Here is a 21161-nt window from a genome sequence, read left to right on the forward strand (position 1 = left end):
GAGAAGAGCTTCATGACAAGCCCTGATCTTTTGATAGTGACAGCTGTAGTAGTCAGGAGGAAATTAACAAAGCCTCACCATCGTTGACTTTTATCCACTTTTCCTTTATTGTGATTCAAGTGGCACAGAAGGTTGGGGACCTGCTTTGGAGAAGGCAAAGCAAAAAGACCATCACTATTCATTCGGAGCATTGCCTGAGCACCGAAGTGGAACCATCAATGCAAAGCAGCAAGCCCTGAATGTGGAACAATCATCACAAACAAAACTTCTGAGACCACACTGGAGCTCTAAAAGAAACAGAAGGGTGGAGATCCAAACAGAGGTGCTCAGAAAGGCTAGAAAGCAGCTGTTGATCACTTGCTCTCAGTGACACGTCTCAGGGAGCCGAAGGTGGGGCTGGTGCTCCCCCACTCGCTGTGCCTCCTATACTCTCCTGGGCGCAAGAAGTACTGCCGCCCCCTGTAGTTGGGGTGTTCGTGCAGCATCCAGTAGCCCTCCATGACATTGGCAGAGGAGATGTCACGGGTGTGGAAACGCTCGTGCAGATTTGGGCAGTCCTCCACCAGCTCCAGGTTTTGGCCTCCAAAGTCGGACCGCTCAAAAATCTTCATCCTGTAGTTCCCAGTGTACTGAGGGAGAAACATTTGGATTAACAGAAAAGTACCCTTGAACATGTCAAACAATTATGGAGAAAGTGGGATTTGCAGCTCACAGGTGGGATCATACGGCAGGAGCGGATGCAGTCATTAAAGCCTGCCCAGTGCTGGAAGCCTGGATAATCCCCCTTGTGCAGCATGTACTGATATCCAGAATAGTTCGGCTTCTCGTAGGCCACCCAGCAACCACTCTCAACTCTTATGGAGTTACAGCGGCCAAAGAAATTCTGCATCTCAGGGGAGTCGCTGCTGCACTCATAGTGGCGACCCTGGAAGTTCCTGTCTTCATAAAAGACAATCTGCACATAACAGACAGTTAAATATTATTGCCTTACCACAAAACTAAACTTTACACAAAGAAAAAAGTGTAAAAAAGATTAGTCACGCCATTGCAGTATGTATTAACCCGAACACAACAAAATTAAGCATTAGATCAGAATTTAGGAGTGTAACGATTCATTTAAACAACAATTTGATTCATATCATAACTTGTGGTTGACGAACCAATTCATATTGATTCATCTCGAACAATCTTATTTACTGACCTAAAATGGATCCTGGACATCTTTGGTCAAAACTTCAACCAGTGTGACTCAGAGATAAATATCTGGGTACTGAACAAGATTATCTTGCAAGATAATCAAGTTAAATGCGTACAAACAAACAAGTGAGCAAGAAATTATGGCAAATGCATTCACACTTTGGTTTCTTAAAGCCAACTGTTGTTTTTCAAACCAAAGTAATACAATCATTAGTACATTCTCCCACACTGTATGGTCACATGTCTTTGCTAAATTCAAAGTGTGTCCACATATTGGACTGTCATGATGGCTTGATCATTTTTTGTTGCATCCCATGTATGTTGTCTGCTGTGCTGACACTTGGTTGTTTTTATGTTATGGTAAAATAAACCTGCCATACCTTAATGAAAATGGTATATTCCAGTCTCAACATAATCAATTTATTCTATTTTGAAACGATTTGGTAAAGGTTAATTTGATTAACCACTAGGCTCAGAAAGATCAATTTGGTTGGACAGTAGGAATATAAATCAATTAACTTGATTAATCATTACACCCTTATCGAAATTGGTTCAAATTTCATTCACAAGTTCGTGATGCAATTTCATGTATTTACACTTAGATATTATTGAGTGATATGTTATTTTGTTTATAAATTTCAATTCTTAAATCTAGTTTTGTGTGTTATTGAAACACATGAAATAATCCAATAAAGGAGCTTTAATTTGCATAATTGGGAATTCTTTAATTAAAACCAAACAGAAAAGCAATTCAACTGGTTTAATTGGTCTTGTATTTTTTTGAGTAAAAATTTAATAGATTTCACCAACTGAAATGTTAAACCTATCAATAACTTGATTTATGCCTTTTAACTTTGTTAATCTTTAGCAAACTCTCCCACTTAATCTTTTTGCATGTCATGTGGAAAAGTTTGTCCATTTCTGCCAATAAAATCTGCCACTTTAATTTTACACACAAAATCTGAAATGCTTTTTAAATCCAGTTCTTACCTTGCCCATTGTGATTGTGTTAAGTTCAGAGCGGACCAGGGGCTGGGTTTGTGCTGGACCTCTTTATAGACCTTGCTAGGATCAGGCTTTTGTGAGCCAGGAACAAAGCTTTGTCATGTCAGCACAGTGGACATTGTAAACTGCAGCACGCTGCTGGACTGGTGATCTCCAGCAGTCGCTTTGTCTTTGTCAAAGCTCTGTCTATCTATAGAAAATACTGTACAACTGCATTTTTTTCTGAGGCCTCCAACAAGAGTTGCAACATCTGCCTTTATTGGCCCGAATGCCAGCAACACAGACAAGCTGTGTGAAGAAAAACAGTAAAGAAAGAGACTTTTTCAGTAGTGGTTTAATGGTGACATAGGTTATTAGGTAGCAGCAGGGCATCATGGTTTGAACTAAAGTTTTCTCTGCTGAGAAAGATCCTGCACCTCAGAATTCTACCACCGCAAATTTACTCGAAAAAAGCTCACCGAGGCAATAAATATTTTTTCAAAACATGTTTAATGCACAGTTAAGTTCAGATGATTTTACATGTGAGTCCTCATCCTTCTGAAGGAGCCCACCATGGGGTTGTGGCAGCCCCAGTCACCACAGCTCCTGTACTCTCCGGGCCTCATGAAGTACTGGCGGCCCCTGTAGTTGGGGTGCTCGTAGAAGATCCAGAAGCCCTCCATGACGTTGCAGGAGTAGATGTCACGGTAGCGGAAGCGCTCGTACACGTTGGGGCAGTCGTCTGAGAACTCCATCATTTGCCCCATCATGTCGGGCCTGTTGAAAATCCTCATCTTGTAGGATCCTCTATACTGGAAAAGGAAAATAAAATCCTTATAATTACTCTTCTGCAGGAGGTAACAGATCATTTTTCTATAACGGGTTTTAATTCATGCAAGCACAGAGCCTGGTGGCTGTAAGTGTGAATACGTAGGAAGTCTAAGGAGAATGGTGGATTTTTTTCCCCCTTCTATGCTGCCAGAAACACTCAGAGCGCTCAACAGAATTAGAGTGGGCAGCAGGTCTTCTGGGAGGCATTACATGCTTTTAAAAATTTTGACTGGGTTTCCTTGTGGACTTAGCAGCAGAGACTTTTATGTTCTGACCTGTATGAGATCTGTAAAGGACATCAAAAACCTTGTGATTGACACCCATTTTTAAAGGGGCTTTTGATGTTCAAGGTGATTGGAGGTGTGAGACGCCACGGCCCATCCCATCTCCGTTTGATTGACTTACAGGAGGGAACATCTGGCAGGAGCGGATGCAGTTGTTGAAACCCATCCAGCTGTGGTAGTCGGGGTACTCGCCGGGCCCCAGAATGTACTGATACCCCATGTAGTTGGGCCTCTGGTAGGCCACCCAGTGACCGCCACTGACCCGGATGGAGTTGCAGTAGTTGAAGTGCCTGAAAGTGTCCATGCAGTCACTGCTGCACTCCCAGTGGCGGCCCTGGAAGTTGCGGCCCTCGTAGAAGACAATCTTCAAAGTGACAAAAAGAAAAGCAGAGAAATGAGGATCAATTTGAACAGATTGTCATATTTATAAACAGACTGTAGGGGACACTGCTCCCCCTTGAACAAACTCAGTCATCCTTGAGTTTAAAAAAACCCTCTTTGGGTTATTGAGATACTGGTAAAAGCTAAAAGTTGGTCTCTAAATTCTTTTAAAATAACGTTTTTTTTCCCCCCTCTGGCCCCCTGTGTTTCCCCCTTTGCTCTGATACATGATGCATCTCTCAAACTACAGCCTTTTCCTATTCTACCCCCCTGGCTAAAGCTAAATCCTCAGTGCGTGTGAGCTCGTACCTTTCCCATGGCTGCAGGCCTGTGAACTTTCCCGCATCATAGCCCCACATACACCTACACGTCCTTTTATACTCATCTGCTGCCGGTGAGGCCTCTGACACGTCAGGAACTACTACTCTTTACCTTTTCAGAAGCCTACTACTGTTCTCTTTGTCTGCCAGCTCAGGGGCAACTTATCTCCTTTCTGCTAGAGTTTACCTATAGAATCAGCAACCCCCCCCTAAAAATTACAGCACCAAAGTGCCATTCTGACCCTTGTTGTGCTTTGACCTTGTGATGCAGCTTTTGAAATGTTAAACAAAAGGCCCTTTTAGGTATGTGGCCCCCCCAGCAACAATGCATATGAAGTGTGTCAGTTTTGGGAGGCCTTGTTCTGAACTAGTACTTAACCAGGTCACCATTGAAAAAGCAAAAAGTAACACAGTTGTCGAGCTGTTTGAATGGGTTTTGAGTGGCAGGGTATTGATGTGGAACAGACCGCAGCTGAACTGCTGTTCATTTCCTGTCTGAGGAGCTTGAACTGTGGACCGAGCGGGGTTTTTGTGTTGATGTGATCTGCCCTGATTTGTGTCTGTTTCTGCTTCCATCGCCCGCAGTTGTACTGCGCTGCCAGACGGGACTGGTCTGTTTGCAGATGTACAGACAGAACTGTGAGGTGTGTGCGCTCAGGCCTGAATGACATAAAAGCAGAGGTTTGGGGCATCATCATTGTATAAAAGGAAGAGATGTTTGAAATTGAGTCTTTGGCTTGTGAGCGTAGCCCAGAGCAGAAAAGAAAAAGGCCAGAATGAGTTGTAGCCACGTATTGTGCTCCCAAAGCCCAGCTGATGCCAGAAAGGTCAGTCCTATCCTTTAGCCTTTCATCAGGATAAAGAGCCTTTGCCCTCTCTCCACTTTGTCTGCTTTTTGCAGCTTCATCTATGTAAAAGAACGGTTTTCAAAAAAACACAATAGCCATTGTGTTCCTGAGTAAAAACACAGCTCCAATGGTGGATATCCAAGTCTATACGTCACATTGGGTGTTAAGAAACTGTGTTGATAGGCTTTTGGCTGCTTTGATCATCGATCGACTTGAAACTCTCACAGGCTCCAGTAGGTTTCATGTTTGAAGCTCTGCTCTTTTTCTATGACATAAATAGACCATTGATATCCTTTCATCACACCATGCAGCCTAATTGCAGTCGACCATCAGATGGGATGTTGTTTTGTTTTGTGAGTTTCTGGAGCAAATATTTACTTTTTGGAGGAAAGGTTTAATCAGAATATATAAGAAACAACTGTTTACATCTCCCTCACGCCCAGAGATAAACGATTCTTTCATCATTTTTATTGAATGCGAAGTCTTTGAAAGTGGAAAAGAGGCAGCAGAATGACAGGGATTTCTACTCTGTCAAACACTTGTTTCAGGAAGGAGACTTGGGTACAACGGCAAGGCGGCTTTTTTGTCGTTAAGCTCCGCTTTTCAGCTTGAATGCTACTGCTGTTTAAAGACCCACTTGTATAAAAATTGTGTTTTTGGTGTTTTAAACATGTTTTTGTAGCATTTCCTCATATCTTAAGGACATTTTAGCAAAAAGAAAAAAAAAAGATTAAAACTGCACTAGTAAGTATTTCTTTATACTAATTACTGTGAAAAAAAAAATGCCTTTAGAAAAAGCCTGTAGCAGTGACCTAGGTGCTATATAGTCAGTGCTCCGCTCCATTCTGATGCATCCACTTGCAGACAAATAGATCCACGTACGTCTTCATTTTCCACGTTTGAGCCATCATCTGTCTCATAACTGTATGGCTGGATAGCTCCAAAATGGCTCACCATTTTTGTTGCTTCACTGATGCTAGGTTGGGGTTGTGATGGGCTGTAAACTAGTGGGAGAGACTGTAAACAAAGGGATGATGGGAAATAAGGGCAGGCTTGCTCTGTGCCAACAGTGCCACCCAGAGGTGAATTTCTAATGAACGCCTGTTGCTCTGAAAAAACTACGTCCAAAGAAAATGACACAGATTTTTTGGATTTTGGCTAAAACGGCATAATCATAATTAAAAGACCACCAGGAACACTTTTACAATCAATCAAAAGTTGATTGGAGTGGAACTTTAATCTCTAATCCAGATTGGGTGTTATGATTCACCATCACTGTAATCTTTTGGCAGTCGAGGTCCTGGTTCTGTGTGTCTCAGTTTAGCTTTGCAAAAGTCTCCTTCCCACCCTGAAGAGAATCTGACATCACAGAGGTCCTCGCCTGCTTCCTCAGTTCCCCCCAGACAAGAAGAAAGAAAGCGACCCGACACAGCATTCCACTCTTCATCTCAGAATGACGGAAGAGAAGGAAAGGAGCGAGACTTTTCTGCTCCTGTGTGTCCGAGGATCTCATTGTGCCAAGTGTGTAACCACGTGGGAGATGACGACACTCAGCACTCAGAATGACTGTCATTCGGGGGAACTGAGTGATTGATGCACACCCCAGAGACAGAGGAGAAGCTTTGCCAGGCATCTGTGAACTCCCGACCTTTCTCATCTATCCTGCAAACAAAAGAAAAGTCCTGATGGCAAAATAAATGTGCAGTTTTCTCAGAAAACCCATTTCTGTCCAACAGATGCTTCTTTCAAAACTGAATTAATCACATTTTCAAAAATCCAGACCACGCTTGCTCTGATTCTGCTGTTGTCTCACCCCTAAAATGTTTTATGGAGTGATAGGAACTGAGCTTGTGGCGCCTCCAATGTTCACTGAACAGACATGACAAAGACATTGTGCTATGGTGAGGTGTAAACAAGGGGTCTGTGTGAGTTCTGCTCTTGAGAATCAGCTAATCTGGTGCTAAAAATGTGGCATGATGGGAACGTGCTTGCCAAAACGACTCCCACGAGTAGAATGGGGACCTCTCCTTTGCTGAGAGATCACCCTCTCCATTCTTTCTGTCAGAAAAACTCGAGGCATCCTTCCTCTCTTGTCAATGCCAGCGCGCCCGGCTCTATCGGGACCGCCAGATGCAGGAGCCACTGTGAGCCTGTGCCAGGGCCAGGATTTACCGCAACGCGTCTGATGTGCTCCATCTTTTTTTTTTTTTTAGGGATAATTAAAGAGGAAATGGTATTGGAAGAAAAATGGAAAAGAGGGAAATGAGGGGTGGGGGTGAGAATATGGATGCAGCTGTCAATTATGTTAAATTGTTCTTTATTTCTCCAAGATTCTGTCTTGTACTCTTCCTTTCCCATCTTAAGTTTTAAAGTTTTGGCTAAATCTGCGTGCTATACTTTTTTTTTTGTGAAGAGTTGACCAGGAGCCAGACTTTTCCAATTAAATCACCACATTTAAAATAAATAAGCAAGCAAACTTCCAAACTTTAGGGAAAATAGCTAATGACATTATCTTTCTATGTAGCACATACTGAATACAAATATGAAAATACAATTTTGAAATGTAAAAATTAGAAGTCAGAGGTTAAAATTGACAAAATTACGGTAAAAGGAGAATTTATTTACTTATAGGTGTCAAAGTATTTGCGCTTGTATTGTATAATTTGTAGAAATTAAATAAAATGTGCTTTGAATCAAATTTCTAACTAAAGTACATCTAATCTTTTTTATTTTTTATTTGCACCAAGAAAACGGCAGACTTGTTTGCATCAGTTTTTATCCTGTTTTGTACTCACGGTGCCCTCTACAGAATACATTTTTCCAAATACCAAACATCTAAATGAAAGTTGTTGTTTTTTTCACTGTGGTTGAAGTTATTAGCATGGATTTTCTTCACATTTGAGCACCATAAAGTCTTTATTTAGCTGGATCTATTTCAGATGCTGCACCATGCTACATGACCCAAACTCTGTAAAAAGCAGGACAGCTCTTCCGTCTCTCAGCAGACGCACACCTGGGGGAGCGAAGGCTTTTAGCTGCTCTCACTCCTCATCTCCACATTCTGTTTTGACGTGGCGTGCCTCCCATACCCCAAAGCTTTAAAGGTTTAGAGAGCAACTCTTCACCCTGTAATCCAGGTACCTTTCAAACAAGTCACACTGTTTACTGACACATGACAAAAAAGTTCAACCCCCCTCTCATCTCTCTGCTTACAAGGCTGTAACTCACCCCAGCGCCTGGTACTCGTTCCTCCAGAGCGCCCTGAACAAACAGAGCCCCGGTGAGAAGGGGCCCCTGCCTTTCACCGCTCACAAAATTCCTAATAAGATGTGATGCTGTTGTTCACTTCTTCAAATTTGTCATCAAAGCAAATGTGTTCTGACAACAGCTAGTGACAAGTGCACCAGCGGAGAGGCGGCAGATCAGCTTTTTCACGTCGCATATCAATTATTGATCATGTAGCTCCCCGTCCGCCTCCCCATGCCCCCCTACTGCACCCCACCAAGTAGACACCTTGTGATAATGAAACACATCAGTTTAAAAAATAAATAATAAACTGGGGTCGACTCCATTGTTGCAAAGCCTTAAGAGTTTGATTGACTGCCTGCACATTTTCCTGGTTGGCAGTCAGACAGATCAAAGCAAGGTTCCTCTTATTGCCCAAGGCCACTTGCAATTTATTTAGAGGAGCAGTGCTGCTGTCCCAGCAGGTAACGTTATTGGGCAGAGACACTCAGGATAATCAGTACTTTGAGGTGCCTCTCAAATCCCACCTCTGCTGGCTCCATCATGAATGCACAAAAAGTGCATGCATATTATTGATAAAAATATGACTCCCTTGTTTAATTATTGTAAATTTAAACTGTCAAAAATCTACACATGGATGATTCTGATGTATTTTTTAGCTTTGGGTTGATGTGTCAATTTTACCCGACTATATTTTTTGGACAGTTTGTCTTAATAGTCATACATTCCTCTGACTTCTTTTTAATAACATCAAAACATTTCAATTCATGCTTTTATCAACTGCCAGTTGAAATTGTTGCTGTCTGAAAATAAAGAAACAACTCACAAAAATTTCTGTTTTTAAAATGGCAAAAGAAAAGAAAAACTAATTCCAAAACAAAAGCTTTTTTTTAAATCAAAGCTGTTTTGTTGTCTGAACTCCCTCTTTCACAACTATACTTTGGGGATTTGTTGTTAAAAAGGAACTCAAAGCACAGAAATGTATACGTTTCATTCATTTTTTTCTCAAAATAACATTTAAAATATAGATTTAAATGCCTAACATACAGGATTAAAAAATTAGAAATTCAATTTTTTGAAAATTATTTATAAGCTCCAAAGGATGCCAAAACCAGAGACATTTTTTTTGCTTACAAAATTATTTAATTCGATTGAAAGTGAAGAAATGTTGCAGCAATTGAAATGTTTTCCTGTTAATGTTATCATATGAAAAATCATACATAAAAATGTATTTATCGGTTTCAGTAAATTATATTCTTCTTGACTAAAGACAAAATCATTCTTTTAAACAAATACTGAAGATCAAGATTTTGTTAAAATGTCTTTTATGAATCTATTTATCAAAACAAAAATATTTAATAATATTAATGACGCATTAATATGGCTGTGTTGATTGGACATTAATGTTTTGTAATGTTTTTCAGAATTATTTCTTCCACAGATTTACTGAGTTCTCGTAAAAGCACATAGTCATTGTAATCCTAATTTATTAGATGTTTTTTTAGTTCTTTGAAAAATACGTAATTCATCAGAGAAAATCTATAAACTGAAAGACATTTATTGAAGTAATTATCATAAAATTTCAAAAAAAAATTTATCCGCTGCATTTATTCATGACAGCTCATGGCTTGTTGGTTTGGTGGCCTTTTCCAGCCGCTAGAGGGCACTAGAAACCAAAGCATTGTAGATCTGCAGGATTTTTTCACTTCTTTACTGACAGCCATGTCTTTGAGCAGCTTTTTTGTTGGTATACCTTTGAAAGGAAGTCTGGACACTCACATATGTGGGCATGAGTTAGATGATGGCATGCATTCATGTGGCACAGCTTTTAGTATGTCAGTGCCACGTCTCTTGTCTGTACCGATGCCTATCAACGTTGCAACAAAGCATAGAAGCATCTAAAAATACACCTCCGACAGGATGACATGACCCGTGTCCCAGTGCACATGCTGCTTGTCCACTTCTTTGTAGAACTGACACACATTTTTCCCACCCGGATCCGCTTTTTCAACGCTAGTTTCAAACAAACTTTAACCAAACACACACCAACGCACACAGCATGGTCAAAACAAAGTCTCAGACAGACAATGAACAGTTAGCTTTGTAGCAGTTTCAAGCCAGTGTGTGTTTTTGAACTGCAGATGTGGATGCTGACTGAAGGATCAGTGCACAAACTGCAGGGCTGCAGAGATGGCAGTTCTCCCATAGGGTCTGGCACAGCCGGGTCTTTGTATTCTGCGGTTCATTTAGCCTCGCTGAAGAGGTGCTGGTGTTCTGTGCCGGCTTGTTACGACTGGAGTTTGTTTCAAAATTCATCCTGAAGCTTATGTTCACACATTGGGCTCCATATGGCTGCTTGTAGGATTTTGTCCTTTCAGAGAAGCACAGTTAGATGCTAAAATGAGGTGTCCGTTCCTCATCAAGATGTGTGGAACTACAGACTTTATTGCTGCATCCCATTTCTGCTGGGAGTTAATTGAACAACCATTAAGAAATATGTTAGATGATATCAAGTGTGTTAATAAGATTTGTGCGCTGTAGTTTTGAAGAAGTGGAGATGCTTACTAGATCTAAGTGAAGCCCAAGAGGAGCAGCAGAGAGGCTCAGCTGTCCCTGGACTGTAGAAAACACGGCCCCTTAAAGGCCCAAATCTCCATTCGGGGGAGTTTCAACCAAATTAAAAAAGAACAGTGATACACTAAGGGAGAAACTAATGCCAGTTTCTATCATCAAGACCCACATTCTTCACTGTTTTGCTTTTAACTTTGCTGTTTTTTTCCCTTTTTCCCTCTCCCTCTGCACTGTTGTTTTCTAGTTTGTTTTCCATCCTTACTCCTCTGGCTGTCGCCGAGCGCTACAGCCACTTTCAAAGGCTCGGCTGTCATGCGCCGGCTTTGAATCCTGTTTGAAATTTTAACGTACATGTTGTCAGGGTGCCGTCAGGAGTGATTGACAGGTCCGTCCCAGAGCAACACCAGGCTTGGCAGGCTGGCTGTCTTTTGTCAGAAGCAGCCGTGGAGAAGCAACAAAGGGAAAGAGCAGAAAAGGAGAAAAAAAAAAAAGAAAAAGAAAAACATACATAAATAAAACAAAACTGCTCTTACCCATTTCTCAATAAAGACTAAATTAGATTAATCTTAAGGCAGTGAAAGGCAGGCAGGCAGTTAAGGAAAAAGACTTGATATTTTCTCAGGCTTTGTTCCTTGTTATTGATAGTGCGCTGCTCAGACACCCTCTCAACAGGACAGCAAAAAAAGGCAGTGCAGCAAGAGTTATATAAAGAGCCAGCTGTACCTATTAATGTTCATTCTAACCTCCCTTCAGTGTAGAGGAACTCCAAATGGCAGAGTTCCTCCTCTACTCACCTTTGTTTGACAGAAGAGATTGAACGTTTTCAGCAGCAGCTGCTCGACTCGGATCAGAAAAAAGGATTGCAGAAATCTACTCAAAACATCTAAAAGTTCGGCTTTGAAATTAGTTCTACAAATGCCCTAGCGCAATCTTATGGCAGCTTTATGTGACGGGCAGAGGTGAGTTCAAATCCCTCAGCACCAGAGTGAGATAAGCAAAGGAGAAAATGACAGCTCAGGCCTCCGCCCTTCTCCTCTTTGACTTCCATCCCAAGTTTTTCTGTGGAAAAAGCACAATTCCAGATAAGAAACTTTTATTAGGTACTTCACAAATTTAGGTTTTCTGTGTTTGATTTGAAAAAAAAATTAAAACTCCTCTTCAAATACATCAATTTAAGAAGGATTGTTCATTTTATTAAAAAAAAAAATCAGTGTTTCAGAATCACATCAATTGTTTGGGTTTTTAGGGCAAAATATATGCAACTTACTGGATGAAGCATCCGTCAGGTCTGCAAAAGTGCCTTTGAGCAAGACAGTGAATTTCTGCCAGCTCCATCCTGATCTTTGACCTTCCCGTGCAGAGCAGTCAGGCTCCCTGAATAAAATAAAAAGTCAGGGAGACAGAAGGTCGTGCAGACGTTTGTCTTCACAGTGAACAATAATTGATGATTTCAGGGTACAAGGCATTATTTTGAAAATCCAAGAGTGGCGCGATCTGAACATCAGCCAGTCAGGAAAGGAAAGAAGAAAGATACATCTCTGCGTTTAGGGCATTCAGAGGAAACATTTTAGATCTAAAGGTGATCAGGGTTAGTTTTAACCGTGAAGAATGACTGGAACGCTTTATTTTGAAGTTTCTGCAAGGAAAAAGTCACATTTTCTATCTACCAAGGAAATAATCCCTTAGATTTTCTTTTATATATATGAAGTTCTATTTATTTCAGCTGTCAACATATTGTGTCAACAAGATGGGAATCAGAGGGGAAAGTGCAAGCTGTGTAAAGAGCAGAGGATGTGCTTATGTGGAGTACCTCACATGATGGGATGACTGACTTCCACGCGCTCGCTGAAAGGTTAGGCTTTTTCCATCTGCCCGTCTCTTCTTAAAGGAAAACAAGTCTCCCGTTTGATACCTGCTTGACATTTGACAGTCTTTTCAGACCAATCAGATGTGTTTTTTTCATTTTTCATGTTAGCCGTCTGGAAAAGTAACAACAAGGCATGAAAGAAAAAGAAAAGAAAAACGGAAAAAACACTGGATTTTGTCACTTTTCTCAAGCCTTTCAAAGGCAGTCTTTCGCCACAGTTATCAACATCAGATGCCAGGGGGAGAAGTGCTCATTTTTCTTCCCCTTTTATTTGTGTTGATTTATTTATTTTTACTTTACCTGGCCAGTCCGCTGAGACATTGTGGCTACCGTCAGATCTGAACTTGAGAAGAACCACTTTTCAGTGTCAGAAGTGTCAGCCGTCTCACCTTAGTGCAGTTTCAGCACAGACCTTTCCTCTGCAGTCCTTAGCTACAGAAACTACAGCTTTTTCTTCTTTGCTCTTCTTTGTGGGGCATTGTTTTTATTTCCTCCTTTATATTTTCCGAATGGGTTCTACTGTAAATTATCAACTATATGTTCTCTTGGAGGAAAAGCGATGAGCTGGAGGGAGGCAACAAAGCCTGCAGTCTCTATGGTTACATAATTCATGTACGCCATATTCAAATAAAATTTATCACATTGTCAGTCACAGAGAAGCAAACGGCTGTGTGTGTGTGTGCATGTAAAAGCATGGTGATAAATTAATAACACTCTACCATGGGAGCATGTGAATGAGCATGTTTAGTCATTCTGTTTGACAACACAAGGAAACGGCCTATTCAGTGGGGTAGAAATCACAATTTTTTCACTTTTCACAGATATTGTTCCCTCCTCTAAATGTTTAAAATGTGGAGCTCTGCTAGGAAAGTGGCTCAAACAGCACTGAAGTAACTTTTTGGGTATGAACTGCAAGAAACTCCTTTGGTTTGGATTGAATGTTTATTAGCTGGGAGGGTTCTTCTGAAATTAACACCATATGTTTGCAGATGTTTCCCTGCAAACATTCCGACAAACCCGTGAAAATAATAAAAGGAAGTGTCGTGTTTACTAAAATTATAATTGAACGCATCGAGGTTCAAACCCATCTGTGATCTGCTCAACGTAAACAATGCACGTGTGCTGCATGCCTCGCCGCAGCAGCCTACAAACACCTGTTCTCCAGTAAGCTCTGTCATTTCATGATCCGTCTGAAGAGGAAAGATCTCCCTGAATTCTTGGGTTTGAACGTTTGAGGAGTGACTGAATGGATGATTAAAAAAGCCAGAGACACGCAGACTTCTCCGCTGATTTGGTGCTCTGAAGTCAGTCAGCCAGGTGTCGAGTGTTTCTGAGATGTCTTTTGAAAGAAACTTAAGAGAGACGGTGAGAGCGAGTAACTGATTGAGACTCTTGAGCGACTACGAGCAGGAACAATGTGCCACAGATAAACAAGCCCTCACATCTCAAAAGGAGAAGTCTAAAATGTTTGAAAGTCTTTTCTTTCTTTTTTTTTGTTATTACTGAAACAAGACAACCTCCCTCTCATTGTATGTGCACCCTGGTTCTGCATCAGGCCCTGCTTTGCACCAAAAGAGGCAGTGCTGCTGTCTATACGGAGGCATGCTAACAACCCGCTCCCTTTTTCTCCTTCCATTCCTTTTTTTGTGGGGCCAATCTGACCCCTGTCTTGCACCAGGTGTGCATTTCCTTGATCCCGCTCTCCTTCAACCCTCCCCTCCATATTTACACCCCTGCCGCCTGCAATGAATGATTCACTTGGAGAGGCTCCCTTCCTCCATCAGAAAGCTTTGCAACTCTACACCATAGCCCAGCCTCTACGTCTCTGATCTCACTATGTTGTGTAACGCTTGAAACACCCTTGCGTTCTCGCACTTGTTTCTTTTCTTTTTTTTTTCCACGCTCCCTCTCTTGCTCTTTCTGTGAGTTACATTCAGTATTGACTGTTTATGCTTTTTAATGTTGTGGAGAGGGCCCCAGGCTTGCGGATGGGGGAAAAGCGCTCTTCTTGACACACTTACGCCCCCGTAGTGAACTCTAGCTCCCAGCACTCTAGCAAGTACACAGACCTTCTTCTCTTTCCTCTCCCTCCCTTCTCTGTCTCTGTTGCTCCCTGTTTCTTTTCTACAACTGGGAGCTCCTCTGAACATCAGCACCTCATGCTGCTCCACTCCAAAGATCACCTTGTGGAAGATTAAGATGCTCAAATGCTCAAACAAAATATTTACACAATAACCCCCTTGTTGCATCAAAGTGGAGGCAGTGGAGTGGAGCGGAGGGGATCTCAGCGGCGTGTAAGAGAGCACCGGAGAGTGCAACAGTCACCTCTGAGCGGAGAAGGCCTCGGTCAAACCAGACAGAGAACAAAAATGATCTTTCCATCTTTGGGTCCTGCTTGTGTCTCGCATCTGTAAGCCCACCTTCAGATCCCCTTTTGACTCGCACTCACTTTCACTCACTTTAGTTTTACCAATCGATGGGCTGAAATCTCTCAGGCTCAGCTGTGATGAGGACTGAGTTCCACAGCTGATGTCTATTATAAGCCTTCATAAATACACGTCTTTATAAGTTAAACTCTCACTGGCCACTTTAATAGGCACACCTGTCCAACTGCTCGTTAACACAAATTTCTAATCAACCAATCACATGGCAGCTACTAACTGCATTAAGGCATGTAGACAGGTCAAGACAATCTGCTGCAGTTCAAACCGAGCATCAGAATGGGGAAGAAAGGTGATTTAACCCTTGTGCTATCTTAGATGACCCCGCCCTTACATTGACGTGTTCCCCCTACCATGACAAAGGTGGATAAAGGTGGAAAGATTTCATGTAATCCATGGACACCAGTGAAGATCACAAATCATTAAAGAAAAAAGGTTCGGAGCACTGTCTAGTGGGTCTAGATGACCCAACTCCCAATGTTAAAGTGCCCAGGATAGCACAAGGGTTACGTGACTTTGTTGGTTGTTGATACCAGACAGGCTAGTCGGAGTATTACAGAAACTGCTGATCCACTGGGATTCTCACTCACAACCATCTCTAGGATTTACAGAGAATGGTTGAAAAAAAAGAAAATATCCAGTGGCAGTTCTGTGGGTGGAAATGCCCTGTTGATGCCAGAGGTCAGAGGTCAGTGTAGAATGGCCAGACTGGTTTCAGCTGATAGAAAGACAGCATGAACTCAAAGAACCACTGGTTACAACTAAGGTCTGCAGAAGAGCATCTCTGAATACACAACACGTCCAACCTTGAGGCAGATGGTCCACAGCAGCAGAAGACCACACCGGGTGCAACTCCTGTCAGCTGAGGGCATGAGACTGAGGCTACAGTTCACACAGACTTACCAAAATTGGACACTACAAGATTGGAAAAACCTTCCTGGTCTGATGAGTCTCCATTTCTGCTGCAACATTTAGATAGTAGGGTAAGAATTTTGTGCAAACATGAAAGCATGGATCCCTCCTGCCTTGTATCTATGGTTCAGGCTGGTGGTGGTGGTGATCTAATGGTGTGGAAGATATTTTCTTGGCACACTCAGTACGAATAGAGCCTGGTTCCAAATCCCCAGCCTACCTGAGTATTGTTGCTGACCATGTCCATTCCTTTATGACCACAGTGTACCATCTTCTGATGGCTACTTCTGGCAGGATAACATACCATGTCATGAAGCTGGAATCTTCTCAGACCAGTTTCTTGACGATGTGTTCACTGGACTCATAACGGCTCCACAGTCACCAGATTTCAACCAAATAGAACACCTTTGGTATGTGGTGGAACGGGGGATTAGCAACCTTGGATGTGCAGCTGACAAATCTGCAGCAACCGATGCTGTCATGTATATATGGACCAAACTCTCAGGAATTTTTCCAGTTCCTTATTGAATTTATGCCGCAGGATTAAGGCACTTCTGAGAGCAAAAGAGGGTCTAACCCTGTGCTAGCAAGGTGTACCTAATAAAGTGGCAAGTGAGTGTTCATCTGCTGGTACATTTAACATTTGTTTTCAGTTTTTTTTGTCATTTACCAGAGTAGGCCATTTCCTGCTCCAGCAAGCCAGACAAATCATCTTGTCCCCTGCAGCGGGATCAACCAAGTATCTAGAAATAGTTCCCATTCGGATCAGTTTCATGGTAAACAAGTTGTCAGTTCACAGCGAACTGTCACTTTCAGACAGATAAACAGCAAGCTGCTGTTATTAGGGTCGATTTTTGCTCCTTGCAACCCAGCTTTCCATTCTTCTGCAGCTGTGCAGCTATGTATGATTTCTGGATTTTCCCATGTGTCCCTGCTGCTTTGAAATCCGGTGATTGACTCCTCACTGGCATTCTTCAGAAAAAATATAAAATAAAATAAAAAAAAAGGAAGAAACATCAAGTCCCCGCTCATCTTTCAAGTCTCATTCATCTGCCTAAAGAGCATTTCATGGTCAAAAATTGCATTCAGACGTGTCTTGTTCTGGAGGCAGCTGCTAATGGAGTCGTTTTGAAGACTGTTTAGAGTGTGTTTAATGAACACCAGCACACAGTCAGATCCTTCAGAGCTGCTGCTTTGGTGGTGCCAACCACATCCTGTAAAGTCAACGCTAGGAGATATTGCAACAAATTAAACAAGCACATCTGTTCCAATGTACCCACCGGGGAATATACGTTACAGTTCCCAAAAGATGAGATATTACTCCATATAAACATGTGATCACGTATAGGTAGCAATGATGAGAAATGCTAAATGCGGATAAACGGTCGAGTCTACTGCTTTTCCCGACAAAGAAGCCTGATTCCAAAGTGGAGGGGGAGGAAGACGTCATTACGAAGAGATGACAAGAGCCAGTTGGTTTTGTTCCATTCTTGTCCCCCCCCCAAGGACTCCTTCGCCCCACTGTGAAGCCCCTTTCCTTCCTGCTTTGCGGCTGGCCACAGGCCTTCAGAAGCCCAAGCTCAGGCTGCAACTCAAAGGGAAGGACGCTTGCACAGTATTGATTGGACACTCGATAAAAGGTCATGTGTGGGGTCCAGCGCTGTGAGGAAGCTGCTTCCCGTCCAGCTGCACACACTTGCAAACACACACACACACACACACACAAACAGCACTGTCCCGGCCACCCAGGGAATAAGTGGGGCTTGCAAACAGGCTAATCAGTCTTTACATTTTTACACACACACACTCCTAGAAACACAAAATAGCTCCTGAATGGCTGACAAATGTCAGAATGACTTGCACGAGATTCTTAATAAAGTTTTTTTTTTTTTTTTTAATTGAAGCGGTTAATTAGGTCCCTCAGGCTTGCACGGTAATTGAGAGCCACAGAGCTGGTGGGGAAAAAGAAGCCAAAACAATCTCTCTTGCTTGAAAAATGCAAACTCTCACACTCCATAACAAACACACAAATTAACAGAAAATAAAATCAACAACTGTTTACTGTTTTTTTTTCTCTGCTTCTTGGGTTTCCCCCTTTTTTCCTCGCATCATTTTGTGACCTGCCAAATGTTCTCCACTTCTTGATGTTCCAACGAGGGAGAGAAACAGGCAGCCACTGAAATCTGCCACTTTGCACAAAGCATCTGTCTCTGCGCAGCACCCTGCATTCATTAAGTTTGTACCAATTAGCAGCAATAGCTCATAGCACAAACATTCATTTGTGCCTCCCACTTTGAAAAATCTTCCTAAAGTGAGCGTGTCCCTCAGTGTGCCCTTGTGTCACCCAACTTTATCTTCACAAAGTCTCTGTTTCTTGCATAATTAGAGAAGAAATCCATTTCTTCCCCTGTCTTCTCTCAGGCTCTGTCTTTGTCCCTTTCTAGTTTGCTCTCGAGTGCACCTTGAGAGCGACGGCGCTTTTGTCAAGAAATCACACCAAGGTTGTCTGAAAGACTTATGAGGTGGAGTCACACATGCGGAGGCTGGTTGGGGGACCAGAGAGGCGCGTCGACACTTACACCTGTTTCAACAATTATCTGCTCTCTGATATGAGATGAACTCCTTGGGTAGGTGCACCGCTGAGTGAACTGAAAGTTTTCATTGAGACAAAGTCTTGTGTATTCTAACTTCCAAGCTCCAGTTTCACAGCATTTGAAGGATGGATTACTGCGTAGGAAAGAAACACACTGAGCTGATGCTAAACAATATAAATAGATCCACAAATCTTTGAGTTTTAATTTAAAGTGCTGCACGGGAACAGAAGATTTCCAATTGTGGAGCAGAGTTGAAAGAAACACAGCTCTTAATTGGAAACCCATATCCTCTCCCTGTCACATGATAAAGTGTCTTTTTATTAGCACCCATGTTGACACGTTAAAAGTATTTGCACTTGAACCAGTTAACTAAATCCTATTGTTTGAAAAACTTTGTATTGCACTTTTTCACTGAGTTTTCTACAATATTTCCCGGTTAAACATTAAATTACTGGAAAATGTACAATTTTCCATTTACTGTACAGCCTGGGGTCAGTTATTTTTAGCTTTATAAGATAAGATATCAAGCCCTGTTTTTTGTCTTAATGCTGCAAAAATGGTTAACCAGGTGTCCGCATAACAGCTGCAAATGGTTGAAAATCCAGAAACTTAAATAACCCCAACTTAGAAATAGTGGTTTAGGTTTTCTTTAAAACACATCAATAATTTAAGAAATCTGAATAAAACTTGTGTTCTCATTAATTCGTTTTCCTTTTGGTTCAGCTCCACCATTACATCCCCTCACAATCTCTGGGGTTACAATTTCTGACTTATAGCTCACCATGCGTTCTTCACATCTCCCCATGATGTCTGGTTTTATAAAATAATAAAAAAGAAGTATCCACAAGAGGGTTTGTTGTACAAGTAGTGCATAATAGCAAACCAGAAATATCCAAATGTATCATCTGCTTCCAAAGTCAGATTTTTTTCGCCTATGTGGCTAAAGATTGTGGACAACTGCTGAGATTAAGCAGGAGCATCATCATTTCAATTTATATTAGACCTTGGAATTGTTCTCAAAACGTTTTCTCATGTTTTCAGCTGTTCATGGCCTGTTTTATATTCTGTCAGAGTTTTTGGGCCAGTTACCAGGGCCTTACAAGGTCTTATTTGGGCAACTGTAAAGCGTCAAAACAAATGAGACCAACCCTAATTACCCATAATTCCTCAATACCGCTAGTCAAGTGCCTGTTTCTTCTAAACGGCACCCACTGGCCAGCTGCACTTCTAAAAACCAAGAAGTAGTTTCCGAATTAAACACTAAAACATTATTGCTATAACTTTTTACATGAATTTCAATAAGTTAAGGGGACTGGAATGTGTGGACCAAAGACCAAGTTTCTAGCATCAGTTTGTAATTTTATAGGATTTTGTTGTTCTCATATTCCCTTATTTGTTTTTTAGGAACTTCCTATGGTTTTCCTTTTCATTTCCTTTTCAATTTTTACCCGATATAATATCTTTTGTTGGGTACATTATATCGAGTAAAAATTACCCGGCAAAAGTGATGGTGTAACTTTTAATGGTGAAAGTGTTCTAAGATTAAAAAAGCCCTAATAGCCATTAAAATATATTAATATAGCTTCCAAGAGATAACCAACCTATTTAGCCCTTGTGCTATCTTAGATGACCCCACCCTTACATTGACATGTTATTCCTACCATGACAAAGGTGGATAAAGGAGGAAAGATTTCATGTAATCCATGGACACCAGTGAAGATCACAAATCATTGAAGAAAAAAGGTTCAGTGCACTGTCTAGTGGGTCTAGATGACCCAACTCCCAATGTGAAAGTGCCCAGGATAGCACAAGGGTAAAAAAACTTCTAAAATCTATAAAAAGCTTTTTAAAAATGAAAGGATTGAGACTAAGCAATGACCCATCATTCCTTAAAGCCACGAGTAATCTACCTGTCTCTTCTAAAAGGATCCTACAGGAAGCTTTGCAAGCTCTTCCCACTGTTCAGTGACAATGTCAAAGAAGTTGTTTTTACTGTTTATATTTTTGTTTACAGAGTACAAAGTTCAATATAATTCCTGGGGGAAATTGTGAAAAGTGCTCATGCATGTAAGCTCCGCTGTCTAAAACTACTGTAGTTAAATTTTGGTCTCATAAATGGTCCTGTATTATATACAAAGTTTTAAATGTTTTTAGGCCACCTGTGGTGATTTAAAGAGCGTTTGAACAACTATGTCACCAGGTTCTTGAAACCTAAAGTTGCATTCATATTTAAAGTGGGTATTTTTGACCTTAATCAACAATCATATTTATATTAACTGTTAATTTGACAGGACTGACAGGAGGTTGATTTAGCAAAACTCTCTCTTCACTTTTCATCCCAAATATCTGTTTGGTCCTTTCTTTTATAAATACTGGCTTAATCAAGTAATATTTTAAATGTGTTTTTTGTTCTCTAACAATATTTTCCTTTTTTAAATGAATTATTTTAGTTTTTCCTATTTCTTCAGCATTTTTGTTCACATTTCTTCTTGATTTGATTTGTTACTTAACCCCCATCATGATGTACAGTATGTGACTAATTTGGAATCTGACTTGACTCAGTCAGAATCATATTGTAGGACAATTATGACTTAAAACACCGTTTTTGATTTTACATGTTTTAAAGCAGATATTTCCATGAATCCAGCAAGAGTTTTCACCTCCTTTGTTTCATCCTAAAGCCAG

The 21161-nt window shown here is 41.3% G+C and overlaps 2 protein-coding genes across 2 annotated transcripts; both read right to left on the minus strand.

Moving 5' to 3' along the window:
• Positions 1-83: 83 nt before the first annotated feature.
• On the minus strand, positions 84-2283 carry LOC101172286 (gamma-crystallin M2-like). The gene is made up of 3 exons (XM_004080384.3): positions 2188-2283; positions 713-955; positions 84-629 (listed from the first exon to the last, which is right to left on the minus strand). Exons 1-3 carry the CDS (start codon positions 2194-2196, stop codon positions 354-356), a joined length of 528 nt encoding a protein of 175 aa, XP_004080432.1. The 5' UTR covers positions 2197-2283; the 3' UTR covers positions 84-353.
• A 389-nt stretch (positions 2284-2672) lies between these two features.
• On the minus strand, positions 2673-4097 carry LOC101172536 (gamma-crystallin M2). Its single transcript, XM_004080385.3, has 3 exons — positions 3987-4097; positions 3418-3660; positions 2673-2993 (listed from the first exon to the last, which is right to left on the minus strand). Exons 1-3 carry the CDS (start codon positions 3993-3995, stop codon positions 2718-2720), a joined length of 528 nt encoding a protein of 175 aa, XP_004080433.1. The 5' UTR covers positions 3996-4097; the 3' UTR covers positions 2673-2717.
• Positions 4098-21161: the final 17064 nt, after the last annotated feature.

The sequence above is a fragment of the Oryzias latipes genome, chromosome 19 (genome assembly GCF_002234675.1).
Source record: "Oryzias latipes chromosome 19, ASM223467v1".
Lineage (NCBI taxonomy): Eukaryota > Metazoa > Chordata > Actinopteri > Beloniformes > Adrianichthyidae > Oryzias > Oryzias latipes.